Source organism: Echinops telfairi, unplaced genomic scaffold, assembly GCF_000313985.2.
Source record: "Echinops telfairi isolate 266 unplaced genomic scaffold, ASM31398v2 ScPeMD7_443;HRSCAF=831, whole genome shotgun sequence".
NCBI lineage: Eukaryota > Metazoa > Chordata > Mammalia > Afrosoricida > Tenrecidae > Echinops > Echinops telfairi.
This window is the reverse complement of record NW_022104341.1, coordinates 84851892-84866785: the sequence shown is the minus strand read 5'-3', so window position 1 is coordinate 84866785 and position 14894 is coordinate 84851892. Positions and strand designations below refer to the sequence as shown.

Here is a 14894-nt window from a genome sequence, read left to right as displayed (position 1 = left end):
ACACACACACACACACACACACACACACACCACCTCTACCCCTCTCTGTCTGTGGACTAGCCCCGTCTCACCACCACCACCTCCACCCCCGTGTCTGTGGACTAGCCCCCTGTCTTATCTCTAGGCCCCACTTTGACTTCACCTGCTCCCGTTGGTTGATAAGAACGGCCTGCCTGTGGCCCAGGGCAGACCCTGCTGACGAGACGCTCGGCGAGAGAATCCCTGGTGCCAGGCCTGCTGGAGGCCTGGCCTTACCCTTCTCCCCGCAGCTTTGGAACTTTTTCAGCAGGCTCCTGTGACCCTCCCCGCTGGGCTTCTTGTGCCAGCCACCACGTGGCTCTGTCAGGGCCTGAGCCTCAGCATCAAGATCGGACGGACTCCAGGTCAGAGTTCACGACCGAGGTTTACACTAGGACACTCGGGCAGCATGAGTCTTTGTGACAGGAGGTGGGGACAGTGTCCCTGCCCTTGAGGTATTTAGCATCATCCCTAACCCACTACATGCCAATAGCACTTCCAGGCAGGAAAGCCAAAATACCTCCAGCAGGGACATGGCCCTGGTCCGACCACAGCTCTTAGGTGGGTGGTCTTTCAGCCATCTCGGACTCTCCTCCCTTCACGTCCATGGGCCCGGAGGTCAGTCTCCTCCCGCTTCCCTGCCCACCTAACTCCCTGTCTCTGTCCCCAAGCCAGCAGGCGTCCACTGCCTCTGAGGCCCTGTCTGTTCTGTGCCTTTTGCATTTCCGGGTACAGGAAAGCCCCAGCCCCCAGCCACATGGGAGGCACATGGTGGTGGGCACGCCGCTGTCATGCTAGCATTCTCCAGGGAGATGGATCATCCGGTGACTTCTAACTTTGCTCACTCTTGCCCGCAGCTCCACCCACGGTCTAGCAGGCCCAGGCACGCTGGGTGGACCAGCCTCTCTCTCTCTCACCATCTGACTCTCTTCTCAAGTGACTCATCCTCTCCTTCATCCACAGCGTCTCCCTCCTCCAGCTCTCAGTGCACAGCTGCCAGGGGCCGGGGCGGTGCCCCACCCTCCTTGGAGCCTGGCCTAACCTCACCAGGGCTACCCGCCTCCCCGTTCTCTGCAGGGACCTGACTGCTGGGTCCTGGCTGCCTCAAGCAGGGCGATGTCTCCCCAACCTCTCTCCTCCCCGCAGGTCCCAAGCACACCCTCTCACTGCAGTGCTGCCTCTCCACGCACATGGGGCGCCTGCCTCGGGGGCAGGGTCCTAGTGGCTCCTGTGCTTTGGGGGGTTTGTGGGCTTGGGGACCCTGACCCCACAGCCCAGTTTGCTGGGCCAGCCTGAGCGGTGGGGTGCGCGTGAGAGCCTAGGTGGGGCCCGCCTTGCCCCCTTCCACCTGTCCCTGCCCCGCTTATGGTGTCCCTGGCACCTGCCGGCTGTCCCCGTCCACCATGTCCTCCATGAGTCCAGAGTCTGTCGTGAGCGGCGTGGTCCGTGCGCACCCGTGGGCACGTGTGCTTGTGTGTGCGTGCGCGCGCGGGGCACGGCAGTCTTGTCTGGTGTCCGTGCTCTGTGGGCAGATGAAGGTGGCCTGTTTTTACTCTCTCTGTGTTTCTCCTTGTCTTTTTTATTCCCTCCTCATCCTCATCGCACTCTGCCATCAACCCAAACTCTCATCTCTCAGATCAGCGAGAAGGTTGGTCTTTTTCACTTCTTACCCACCTACAGCCCGCCCGTCGATGGGATGCTCCCGTCAGCGGGGTCCTGAGGGCTCAGGCAGCTCCCGCAGGCTCGCTTCAGCCACGCCTGCCCGCCGGCCGGGCTCAGCAGGCGGGCAGGACCAGGGTGGGTGGGGAGGCCCTCACCCCCTGCATGTCTCTGCTGCTTGGGCCTCGAAGCGCCACGAGTCTGCATGTCCCTCTAGCGGCTCCCTTGCCGGGCGGGTGGGCCGGCAGGCATGGTGCATGGCACAAACCGTCACCCCACCTGTATGCCCGGGCCAGGCTCCTGTCTGCGCCAGGTGGCGTTCGGGAGTGGTCGTAGTGAGAGGTGAAACGTAAGAACTCTGGTACTTCGATTCTACCTGTGGGGTCTTCTTCCTCCTTCCCCACCTAAACCCACTTTGGCCTCCCCAAGCTCAGCCGAAACCCCGTGAAGACGAAGGGTAGAGGCTACAGTGGGATGCCCCCTGGCGATCCTGCAGCTGAGGACAAAAGTCCTGGTGTCCACCTGGTCCTTGGGGCCTCAGGGCCCCCACTGAAGCAGGCGGAGCAGCCACAGCCCTGGTCTGCCCCAGGGAAGCTCAGCTCCTGGGCAAGTTCCGACAGTGTCGGGTCTTTTCCTCCAAATGTAGCATCTTGCCCAGACCCCTCTGTGTCTGAGGATGGCATTTGTCTGACAGCTGACATTTCCTCGGCAGATAGCTGGGCCTTCAGACCCCGGGAGTGCTCAGCTGGCTGACAGAGGGTTGCTTGTAACCTGTGCACGCCTCGAGGGGAGAAGCACTGAGGCCCGGGGATCGGGTGGGCAAGGGCTTCCACTCCCTGTACATGCGTTCTAGAGTCTGCCCATAACAGGTTCAGTTCTCGGCCCAGCCTTGGGGCGGGGCCCTACTCAGCAGCAGGGTCTAGTGGTCTTTCTTGTGGTCTGTGTGGTCCGGTCAGAGGAGACGCACCGCCCTTGTGCAAAAGTGCAGTTCCAGCCCCATGAGCCAGCCCCAGCCACCAGCATCGCCCTCCCCTCTGCATCCCTGTCCTCTGTGGGAGCCAAGCCGGCCGGAGGAGGGCTGTGGCCGAGGCTCAGGTATCAGCCCTGTGCCACGTGCGCTCTGGAGCTCTGGGGCCTTTCGGCGTCGCCTTTGTCGTTGCCTTTTCGCTGACGGGGCGGATCTGTCCGGCTTTCAGAAAACAGCCATCAGCAGAGACTGAGCGGGGCTGCAGCCGAGGTCCCCCCCACCCCTCCCGCCTCTGCCCCCTCTCCTACCCCACCTCCCTGTGGTCCCACCGAAAATAAGCACGTACACAAATATTTAACGGGAAGGCAGAAATGAGTTTCTAAATATTCTGGGGGGATTTGCCGGGGCTGGTAATTCGTTTGGCGCTGGTAATTACATCTTACGTTTTTTTCCAGCTTTACTTAAAACTGTGTGCCGGGCGCGCCAGCATTTAATTACTGCTCTGCACCAGCCACAAGGTTATTTATTAAAGAGTTATTTTATCTTGATACAGTGGATCCTGCCCCTTCTCCCCTCCTTAATGTTGTGTTATTTTCCGCGAGTGAATGCGGATTGCGGGGCTGCTTCCCCCTGCGATTAGGCTGTCACTCTGCTGAATGCTGGTGCCGCCGGGCGCCGCGCCGCCCCATTATAGGGGGTTGTCAGCGCAAATAATTAGACTTAAAAGTTACAGCTGAAATATAATCCAGAAATGGCAGGGCCCTGTTTTGGAAATTGTCTGTAAAATGTCAGCACTGAGGATGCACGGGGAACGTACTAGACCAGCATTGTTGGAGCCCAGAATTAGACCCTAAGTGCCTCCCTCCCAGTTCCCAGCGCTCCTTCCTGCTGCGGCTTCTGTCAGGAGTCCAGGGTGGGTCCAAGCAGGAAAGGACGGACGAGGGCCTGCTGCTGCTGCAGGCCCCAGCCACTCCTGGGCGCAGGGACAAGGATGGCTGGCTGGACAGTCCAGGAACAGAGCCCCAGAAGCTGGTCTCTCTCCCCACCCCCACACACAGCGGACGTAGACACCGGTGCACACGCACATGACCTGCAGGGGAGATGTGGTCTGTGCCCCAGGAAGTCCTGCTTCGCTGGAGTCCAGTGACTGAACCCCACTGTCCTTGGGAGGGAGTGAAGGGCGGGGCGCCTGGGGGGCCTGGTCCTAGAGATACCCTTTGGGTCACCTGTGACCTCCCAGACTCTGAAGTGGGGGGGTTCTCCAGAGACACCCTCCATTTTCTTACAGCAAGGCTTTGGCCCCGACACTGACTCGTGAGATCTGCAGCTCGCCCACCCAGAGCACCCCGTCCTCCAGGGGCCTTTTGGGAGTAACGTCCAGCCAAGTTCAGGGATCTTTAGGTTCAAGTCCAAGGTTTCCAGGCCCAGGACACACTTCCCGACTGGGGTTCTTAATTCTGCCCCCGCGGGCACTCAGTCCCTGATTCTACCACTGCCAACCAGGGTCCGACTTGCAGCCATGAGGGCTCCTCGCCCCGCCCTGGGTCCCCTCCGAGCCTGCCTGCCTGCCAGCCAGGGCCCTTTGCTCCCACAGCCCGTTCCTGCACGCCTGTGCGTGTGTGACCGTCACTGGGTAGTAGCGCCTGGCGCATAGCCAGTGCTCAAGAGTGGTGTCCCTTTCGGGAGCCCCTTTCGACGCCCACGAGTGAGGAGCTGGGGCAGCCCTTGGCTCGGGCTACAGGAAAGACTTGGTCAGTTAAGGCTGCCCCCTCAGCCTTTCTTCCCAAGCCAGGGCTGCACTTGGCCCTCCCTTCAGGGCAGGCCTGGGCCTGACGTGCCAACAGACCTGCCCACCTGCGCCTCTCCTCCCATCACCCCATCACCGCCCCTGGGGCCAGGCCCACTGGGCTAGGCAACCTCTCTCTTTGTGCCCCCAAACCTCGCCCTCTTGCCATTTGGGTGTGGGGGTGCTGGCACTTTTCATCACAGACTCCCAGCACTGGGCGGGCACAGAACCCCAGCTCACACCAGCCTCCGCCAAACAAGGAACACTTGTCTCACAAAACTGAAAAATGTACAAGTGGGTTTGGCGCCGGGCAGGGTTGGGTGCCGGGCGGCAGCCGTCTGGCCAGACATCTGCCTGTCTGTCCTCTCAGGCAGGTTCAGGTGGTGCTTGCTGGCGGTGAGAGGTGGTCCCCAGCTGCTCCAGGCTCTCTGCACCCAACTTGGCTGACACCGAGCAGAGAAAGTTGCTCCTCTGGCAGTTTCTGCCAGCGGCTCCTGGCTGTGTCTTGTTACCCTGAGCTGAGTCACGTGGCCCACAGGTGGAGCTCCACAGGTGGAGCTCGGGGAGAGAGGTGGTTTCCTCTCAAGGAAGGCGGGGTGTGGCTGTAGGCAGAGGCAGCAACATGCAATGTCCGCCAGGAGGCGCCCCGGGGGCCTAGGCACACTGGGAAGCGGAGCCTGCCCAGGACGCTCAGGCTGCCAGGCTCTGGGGACTGCCTTTGGGTGTAGCTGGGAGGGCTCAACTGGAGGCAAGGTCTATGTAAAGCGGGGCTGAGCAGCTTAGACTTGACCGTAAGGCATTGGAGGCCCAGCCAGGGTTTTAAACAAGAGCCATGCAGTCAGATGAGCAGAAGACCAGTTAGCAGGCGCAGGGGCATGTAGGATGCAAGGCAGGAAGACTGGTGAAGAACCCGTTGCACTGCCCCGAGGAAGATAGTGGCGGTGTGAACCTTGGTGGGGCCAGTTAGGGTTTGGAGCAAAATGAGTAGGCTGGGAAGATTTTTAAGGCAGTGGCATTGACCGGGCCAGGTGACTTCCTGGATGCGTGGTTGATCTTAGCTGTGCCCCCTCTGCAGTGAGGTCAGAGGTTGGACCCAGAGAGCCTCTGTGGTTGCTTCCAGCTCTGGTTCCTGCCATGGGCTTGACAGGCAGCAGGGCCTGCTATTGACAGTGAGGTGTTCCGGCCGTGGGGCCTTTGCATGTTCAGGCTTCCCAGCGAGAGTCCTCAGTGACCGGTGCCCGTGTGGGACGTACCTGGCTTCCGCCCCACAGCAGCATGCCCCCTCTGCATGCCCAGCATGCCTGCCCATGGCCACAGGTGGCCTGCCCTCCCCCTCTCTGCATGTTCCCAGTGTCTGTGCCAAGCCTGCCACATCCAGCGTGCGTGTGGGGTGCTTACCGGCTGCACCTCTGGGCGGAGGGGGTCAGAATGGCTTCTGACCAGGGAAGCCCAAGGCCGGAGGCCATGGCCAGGCACAGCCAGCCTCTCCTGAGACCTTTGTTCATCGGCGCAGAGAGCTGTCTGCTCAGCGCCCTCATCCTGTTACTGCCATCGTCATGCCCATCCTGCCCGCGGAACACGTCCCCGGCCTGGCTCCGTCCTTCTCCTGCCCAGGAACAGGCCCCTCCCTCGGGTTCCCAGGCTGATCCGTGAGCAAGGCTGAGGCCCAGGCAGGTGGCCACACCACTCTGGAGCAGGAGGCAGTGGCTTTAGAGAGCGTGACCGGCTGCCCTGCCCCAGCCATGCTTGGAGCACCCTCTACCACAGGGTGCCTGAGTTTCTCTCCTTGGTGTCCTACTCGCCCTTAGGAGAGGGTCAGGGGCCGGCACTGACTGGAAGGTGACCTGGCCTGTGACCCTGACCAGGCCTGGACCTTGCGAAGGGCCCCTAGGTCATGCTGGGCAGGCAGGGCCACCCTGGGCTGACAGGTGGCAGCTTGGTTGCCAGATGTCTCTAGAGTAAGATGCTGCACCCACGCAGGTCCTGGTGGGGTCAGGACAGGGAGGGGCTGCTGGACAAGGGCCCCCCGGCCCATACACATTGGCCTGGCCCGTGAGTGCACCTCTCCCTCCTCCCACAGTGCGCCGGGTGGCTCCTCGCTTCTCCATCCCCCCCAGCAGCCAGGAGGTGATGCCAGGTGGCAGCGTGAACCTGACCTGCGTGGCCGTGGGCGCGCCCATGCCCTACGTGAAGTGGATGATGGGGGCCGAAGAGCTCACCAAGGAGGATGAGATGCCAGTGGGCCGCAACGTGCTAGAGCTCAGCAACGTCATCCGCTCCGCCAACTACACCTGCGTGGCCATCTCCTCGCTGGGCATGATCGAGGCCACGGCCCAGGTCACGGTGAAAGGTCAGTGCGTGGGGCCAGGGACCCTGGCTGCTGTGGGGCAGGCAGGGCTGGGGTCAGCCATCCCTCCTGGGTGCCTGCTCTGGGCCCCCTCACCCTTCGTGGTGAGGGAGGGGTCGGGGTGACTAGGAGCCTTGGTAAGAATCCCGTCAAGCCCGCCTCCGTCAGGTGGGCTCCCGCTCGTGGTGAGCCCACGTGTTAGGCTGGAGCTGTGCTGCTCCGTGGGATTCTTCTTGGGCAGCTCTGGGCGGACTCGCCCGCTGACCTTCTGGATAGCAGCAGAGCGCATTAGCCTTCGTGCCACCAGGGGAGAGAATCGTCGGCACTGAATCGTACACATTGAAGTTGTTGAATCGGAGAGTGTTTTGTTGTGTATGTCTTTGCCATAATTAAAAATAATGATTACACTAACAGCGAATACGAGGAAGAAAAAGAAACAGCAACAAAAACCCCTTCGCGCCACCAAGACTGGCTAAGCTTTCCTGAGCTCCTAAGTGGCAGGCACTGTGCACAGGTTCCTTCTAGTTTTAGCCCTGGTGGCATCGTGAGTGACACGAGGGGCTATAGACGACATGGGGAGCAGTTCGAATCCACAGAAGAAAAGGGGGCAGTTCTACTGGGTCCAAGAGGGCTGCTGTGAATTGGAATCTGCCTGATGGTGGTGAATTTGTTTGGGTTTTTTGTTTTTCTGGGGTGGTTGGGCTTTTGGGGGGATTTTTTTTGGGGGGGTTGCTGGGTTTGACATAACCCAGGGAAGGAGTTGTTCTTATGACCCTCGTTTTTACAAGTGAGGAAACTGGAGCACGGCAGTAAATGACAGAGCAGGGATTTGAACACTGAGTGATCTTGACTCCAGCTCGTCTCCTCCCCATTAGCACCGCCAGACCCCCTGGGGTTAGGGACCTCTCAGCGAGAAGGAGGTCATGCCTTAGCAGCCAAGAGAGGAAGTGGGTGCTGCCCTCCTGCTCGTTGCCAAGCCCAGAGCCCTGGGCGTAGGCATGAACGAGCTCTCTCCAGTTGCCCTCCCTCCGTGCCACCACCATTTCTGCGACGTGAGGGATGCTTTGAAAATGCGCTTGGGGGTCTGCCACCACCCCTCGTGGGTTCCCCACTGCCCATAGGGGGAGTGTGGTCAGCCTCTCCCTCAGGGTGCACACGGGCCACACTGATTCTGGCGCCAAGCACCAGCCCTCCCTGCACTCCCAGTTCTCAGCTTGTGAGCTACCCTGGAGACACAGACACACACACAGACACACACACACACACACACACACACACACACACACCAGGTTCTTCCTCAGTCTCAACACCTATCTCTGCCCTTGGATGCAGGTTTTATCAACCGTTTATGAATCGCTCTCGTCTTGGAGTGAAAGTCGCTGGAGAGCAGGGACAAGACTGTCTGCATAACTGTCTCCAGGCTCGGGCATGTCCCGTGACACCCAATGATTATTCATGCCCATTAGGTTAGCGCTGACTCATGACCACCCTAATGGGTTCAAAGTAGAACCATTCCGTGTGGTGTGGGTTTCATGGCTCTGACTTTCTGGAAGCAGATTGCCAGGTCTGACAGCGGAGGCATCCTGGGTAGAGATTCCCAGGCCCCCAGAGGGCATGTGATAATTCCTTGTTGAACGAATGATTGGCCAACTGTGGACCCAGGACTTCTCTACCATCCCTTCAAGCCAAACTACAGAGTCTGTTGGGCTAGGTAGAAATTGTTGAATGAGCGTATGTTACGTTGTGTGTATCTTCACCAAAAGAAAACAATCTCAAAAGCCAGGCCAGAAATAACTTCACATATTAAAAGCATCATACCACCTGTAACAGCTACCCAAAAGATAAGATACTAATGAGAGAAACAAAAGACTCAAAGAACACTAGCACTTTTGTACGGAAACCAAGAGACTTGCACAGTGGCAGAATGTCCTGTGCTCATGGATAGGGAGACTTAATAGAGTGAAGATGTCAAGATTACCTAAAATACTCTAAAAATGTAATGTCTTGGTACAATTCTTCAAAGGAAGGGGAAAAGTTACCAACTTCATATGAAAGGAAAGAAACCTAGGGTTAACAAAACGCTCTTTAAAAACAAAGTGGCAGGCCTTCCATCCTGGTTTCAAAGCCTGTTGTGGCCACATTCCCTGGAGATTTGCAGTGTAGACTCCCTGAAGGACAGCCCTGCTCTGCCCGTCGGGTCGCCGTGAGTCAGAGTCAAGTCCGGTGCCCACGTTTGGTGGGCTTCCCCCACACCCCCAGCCCCTCTTACGCGAACAGCAAGGGAGCAGAGGCGCGCTTCACTCTGCCACTTGCTCCTGCATGCCTTCCATCTGCAGGGGGCCCTGGTGCGTCACACCATGCCATTGTGCCTCAGTGAGTCCCTGCTTGCCTCACAGCCTGTGTGAGGACCCAGGGAGTCCCAGGCGTGGCGTAGGTGCGTCCTCGGTGGCCATGCTGCTTTAGCCAGCCTGCGAGCCCCACCCCCACTCAGGGCAAGGTTGCTTCTTGGGAACCTGACTCTGGGCAGCCCTGACCCGTCCCCTTTGCCCACAGCTCTGCCCAAGCCTCCAGCTGACCTTGTGGTGACAGAGACGACTGCCACCAGCGTCACCCTGACCTGGGACTCTGGGAACGCAGAGCCCGTGTCCTACTACGGCATCCAGTACCGGGCCTCGGGCACAGAGGGCCCCTTCCAGGAGGTGGACGGGGTGGCCACCACCCGCTACAGCATTGGGGGGCTCAGCCCTTTCTCGGAATACGCCTTCCGCGTGCTGGCGGTGAACAGTATCGGACGAGGACCCCCCAGTGAGGCGGTGCAGGCCCGCACTGGTGAGCAGGCGCCCTCCAGCCCGCCGCGGCGCGTGCAGGCGCGCATGCTCAGCGCCAGCACCATGCTGGTGCAGTGGGAGCCCCCTGAGGAACCCAACGGCCTGGTGCGGGGCTACCGTGTCTACTATACCCCGGACTCCCGCCGCCCCCTGAGCTCCTGGCACAAGCACAACACTGACGCGGGGCTCCTCACCACGGTGGGCAGCCTGCTGCCTGGCATCACCTACAGCCTGCGGGTGCTCGCCTTCACCGCTGTGGGTGACGGCCCTCCCAGCCCCACCATCCAAGTCAAGACCCAGCAGGGAGGTGAGTGTGGCCTCCACAGAGCCAGGACCCGAGTCCATGAGGATGGGGGTTCTGCGTCCCTGGGCCTGGGTCTGGGTGCCCTGGAGGGGGACTGGTGAGCCTGACGACGCCTGGCATGGGGGTGTTGCAGTGCCAGCGCAGCCCGCGGACTTCCAGGCCGAGGCGGAATCAGACACTAGGGTCCAGCTGTCATGGCTGCTGCCCCCCCAGGAGCGGATCATCAAGTATGAGCTGGTGTACTGGGCGGCCGAGGAGGAAGGCCAACAGGTGAGCCTCGAGACGGGCAGGGTGGAAGCAGGGGTCTGCAAGCTCCCTCGGGTGGTTTCTGAGGCTCGGGACCTGCTTCTCTGCGTGGCCCACGTAGCCTGTGGTAGTCCGGCGTTCTCGGCCAGCCTTGGGCCCGTGGTGGGTGCTGAGGCGTAGAATTCAGTCCGTGTTGGGCGATGGCCTCAGAGAGGTCAGTGCCTGCTCCCTGCCTTTCCAGCACAAAGTGACCTTCGACCCCACTTCCTCCTACACGCTGGAGGACCTGAAGCCCAACACCCTGTACCACTTCCAGCTGGCGGCCCGCTCCGACCTGGGCGTGGGCGTCTTCACCCCCACCATTGAGGCTCGCACAGCACAGTCCAGTGAGTGTCTCCTCAAGGCCGCTACCCTGACAGATGGGATGGGGACACACCCTTGCCCCCTCAGCCAGGTGGGTGGTCAGGTCTGCGGGACCCTAGACTGGGCTCTGGTCTAGGCTCTGGGTCTGGACCTCGAGAGAGGGACAGGTAAGTGCCCTCCATCCTGTCCAGGAGGCTGCTCCCTGCCCTCCGCTCAGGCCCCTCCCTCCCGCCCCAGCCCCTGCTCAGGTAAGTCTGTGTCTGTGCCTCCCTGCCCTTCCTCCCTCAGTCTCCCTGTGGCTGGGCTGGGCCTTCCTCAGTGATGGGACGGCATCTCTCGCTTGTCCCCACCAGCTGTGGCAGCTGTCCTCCCTCCTCATCACCCGTGCTCCCTCCCTCATGCCCCCACCGCGAGAAGCCCTCATCGTTGAGCCAGCACCACATGGGTCCAAAACTAAGCATGTGTACATGCCTGCCACAGGCTGGTGTGTGGCCAGAATGCGTGTGTGCGGTTGCCAGTGAGGCTGGCTGGGTGGCATCTAAGTGACATCGTGGTGTGCTCTGTGTCCTGGTGGCTTTGACTGGGTATGTGGCATTGCCTGTGTGGGCAGCACCGGGATATCAGGTAGCTGATGGCACGCGTGTGGTTGTGTGTGATGATTGGGACTGAGACGGCCACAGCAGGCAGTGTGCGTGACTCCAGGGCCGTGTGGCCGGGCCATGGCTGCACCAGCCCGCCTGTGCCTGTGCCTGCTCGCTCTGTCGGCCAGCCACGGCCACTCCCTGCAGGCACCCTCCAGTCAGTCCACTGGGTCAGGTGGACCCTGAACAGGAAGTACCCTGAGGGTGTGCATGCTCAGCTCCGGGCCGGGTGGTCACATAACGAAGCACTTCCTTGACTGCCAACCACAGGGTAGTGCTCTGAACCCCCAGAGCTGACTCCGGACGCTGGCCTGGGGTCATGGCCTGGAAAACCGCTGACAACTGCGGGTCGGTCAAGGAAGGCATCCTGGAGGAAGGGGCATGTCCACTGAAGCCTGCAGGGACAGGGAGTGTGGTGCCAGCCGAGTGAGCAGACAGGAGTCTGGAGTGCAGGGGCATCGGGCAGGGCCCTGGAGCCACAAAGGGCTGTCACAGGCAAGGAGCGAGGAGCAGGCCAGTGTGGCTGGCGCAGCCAGGATCTCCAGGGCAGGGGCCAAGCAGGAAGGGTTTCTCCATCTGCTCTGTAGAGAGGAGGCAGGGCAGCCTGGGAGGAGGCTTCCCAACTCTTCACAGATGATGGAGTAGGTGGGTGGGCTTGCTGGGAGGGGTGTGAGAGCCGCGGGAGACACCCCCTGGGTGGGCTTGGCTGTGGGAGGCTGTTGGGTCCCAGGGCCTGGGCTGAGGAGGAAGACTGGAGAGGGGAGCGTCTTGGGGGTTGCGAGAGGAGAAGACTCAGCAAGCAGAGTTCAGGGGCTGCTGGGTGGCCTGGGGCAGTGGGCGGGAGGTACCCTGGACATGTATTGTGGTGACAGGATGGGGTTGAAGCCCAACTCCCTGTGGCGTTTGGGAGGTAAGGAAATAGAGACGGAAAGGTCAGACATTTTCAGCCTTCACTCGGCTGTGGGTCGGAGGGAAGAGTTTTTCTTTTAAGACGGGAAAGCCTTGAGCGTATTTAGGTGCTGTTGGGAAAGGCTGTAGAGAGTTTGGAAAGCTAGCTGCTGGAGCCTCAGCATCGAGGGTGTGGGTTGAGCGCGACCTTGGGCAGGAGGGGCTGTCTCTCCGTTCTCGGGAGGGAAGGAGAGCGAGTGGTGCAAACACTCGCAGGGAGGCTTGGTAGCAGCACGTGGAGGCGTTGCTCTTGGAAGACTTCAAGGTTTCGCTCTTAGTGGGAAGCGTCCAAACTTGGAAGTGTGGAGAGCAGGGGTCTCCAATGCCCCTTCCAGGGAGGGAGGAGGGAGCCGGGCAGGGCACCCGCGGCCATGGAGGGCCCTCATGTGGCTCTTGGCCATGGGTTTGTAGGGCACCAGCCTGCGACTGGCTTCTAGCACAGTGGCTCCCTTGGAGCGGGCAGAGGCTTGGATCCATTCAGGGCTTGAGCCATGCCACGTAGGGGCGTGAGGAGCCGGCGTTGTGCGGAGATGTGGGTGCTGGTACAACAGTGGTGACACGCGGGACCTCGGGTTCTCAGCTGAATGTTGAGGGTGGTGACCAGGCACCAGTGCTCATGGGAGCAGCAGTCAGATCAAAGGACACACACATTGCACGGGGTAAGTCTGCTGCACAAGACCCCTGTAAAGTGTTGAAAAGCAGGGATGGTGGTAACTGGGGGACTGAGGTGCACCCGGCCCAAGCCACGGGATTCTCAGTGGCCTCGCATGCACGTGCAAGTTGGACGTTGAATGAGGAAGACTGAAGAAGTGGGCGGGGCCTTTGAGTTAGGGTGTTTGCAGACTCGAAAGTACCAGGGACTGTCTCCGAGAAAGTGCAGCAGAATGTCCCCAAGAAGCAAGGATGGTGAGACTTGGTCGCACCTACTCTGGACATGTTAGATCTATGGGGAGAGACCGGTCCCTGGAGAAGGACATCTTGCTTGGTCAAGCAGCAGGGTAGCAAAAGAGGAAGGCCCTAGAAAGACGGATTAGCACAGTGGCTGCCACCGGGGGCTGGATTGTGAGGCTGGCACGGGATGGCAGTGTTTGGTTGTCCATCGAGAGGGTCACCATGAGTCAAGGGCTCGTAACGAGAACAGTGGGGCCAGGGGGCGGAGATTCTGATGGGGTGAGGGTGCAGCACCCTTGAGGGGCTGAGCTGCGGCCAGAGAGGAAGGTGTGTCCCAGGACAAGGCCATTCCCAACAGTGGCCCGTGTGGGCCGTGATCGTGCGAGGCAGAGGCTGAGGAAGCTGAGCGGGGTGAGGGGCTGGGCCCAGGGAGTCACAGGGGCTGCCCAAGTCTCCCAGACAGGGCAGTGGCCGGACTTGGTCCAAAGAGGAAGCCCATGCCAGCAGCAGGGTGCCCAGCGGGGACAGGGGCTGCTCCTGCCGAGAGGGGATGGAGAGAACTGGCCTAGTCTTGTCTCTGCCTGGCAGCTTGGTGGGTTTGACGGCAATTCAAATGCCTCGCTGAGCCTCCAGAGCCATCGACCACCTTCAGGTCCAGCCCACTGCGGTCTCTGGGGTGACCTGCGGGTTAGGCACAGACCCTCCCGTCCAGGCACGCACAGGCCAGAGCAGCCTCACACGGAGGAGCTTCGGGGACCACGTGGCCTCAGGCAGGTGCAGCTGTGAGCAGAAGGCTGCTGTCTGTGTAGCCGTCAGGGCTGAACAGGATGGCCACGTGTCCGTGCGTCTGCAGTGCTGTCTGCTTGTGAGGCAGCACACTTGCGGGAGAGAGGTGGCATGAGTGTGTGTGTGTGTGTGTGTGTGTGTGTGAGACGCGCCGTGTTCCAGCACCATACATGTGAGAGACGCCATCTGCATGAGTGGGAGACCCCATGCGGGGCTGTGCCAGAGAGGGAGAGATCGGGTGTGTATGCGTGTGAGCGCATGTGTGAAGAGCCCGAGTGGCAGGGGGAGCCGGGCTGTCGGTCTGTCTGCGTGGAGGCAGCCTGCCCCCCCGGGGCCCCCTGGAGCTGTTGTAACACTTGGGGAGTAGCTTGCCCGGCTGAGCGTCCAGCCCCCTGTGCCTGTGACCCCCACCCTCCATCTGCCTGCTTCCCCTCATTTGTCTTCCCCAGCCCCCTCCGCCCCTCCCCAGAAGGTGGCCTGTGTGAGCACGAGCTCCACCACGGTCCGGGTAAGTTGGGTCCCGCCGCCAGCCGACAGCCGCAACGGCCTGATCACCCAGTACTCCGTGGCCTACGAGGCGGTGGACGGCGAGGACCGCCGGCGGCATGTGGTGGACGGCGTCGGCCGCGAGCACTCCAGCTGGGAGCTGGTGGGCCTGGAGAAGTGGACGGAGTACCGGGTGTGGGTGCGGGCGCACACAGACGTGGGCCCCGGCCCCGAGAGCAGCCCGGTGCTGGTGCGCACTGACGAGGACGGTAGGCGGCAGCGGGGCAGGCGGGCAAGGGAGGGCACCCCGACCACCACCCCTCTCCTCACCTCACCACCCAGGGTGCAGGCTCAACTGGCCAACGGAGCCGGGGCTTCTGGGACAGCCGTGTGTAAATCTCATCTCCGAGGCTGTCTCCAGTGGAGCTGGACATTCAAAGGCTGTGGGCAAGAAGCGCCCAGCTAAGATCGGAGTAGTGGGGACTGGATGGGGGTGTCGGAGACAGCAGAATAGCACTGTGCTTGGGTGCTGGCATGAGTAGGGAGAGGACAGGTTGCGTGGCCTCTGGTGGTCAGAAGCCTGCGGTTGCATCTCCACCTGTCTTCCAACCAGGGAGTTGCGGG

At 61.0% G+C, this 14894-nt stretch overlaps 1 protein-coding gene across 1 annotated transcript in view; it reads left to right on the top strand.

The window, feature by feature from the left end:
- Positions 1-14894, top strand: part of PTPRF (protein tyrosine phosphatase receptor type F) — a 79267-nt gene that overhangs the window by 43775 nt on the left and 20598 nt on the right. The window contains exons 8-13 of the mRNA XM_045291816.1: positions 1655-1666; positions 6511-6780; positions 9331-9912; positions 10043-10179; positions 10397-10541; positions 14431-14433. Coding sequence (XP_045147751.1) covers positions 1655-1666; positions 6511-6780; positions 9331-9912; positions 10043-10179; positions 10397-10541; positions 14431-14433 — 1149 coding nt within the window. The remainder of the gene's footprint in view (positions 1-1654; positions 1667-6510; positions 6781-9330; positions 9913-10042; positions 10180-10396; positions 10542-14430; positions 14434-14894) is intronic.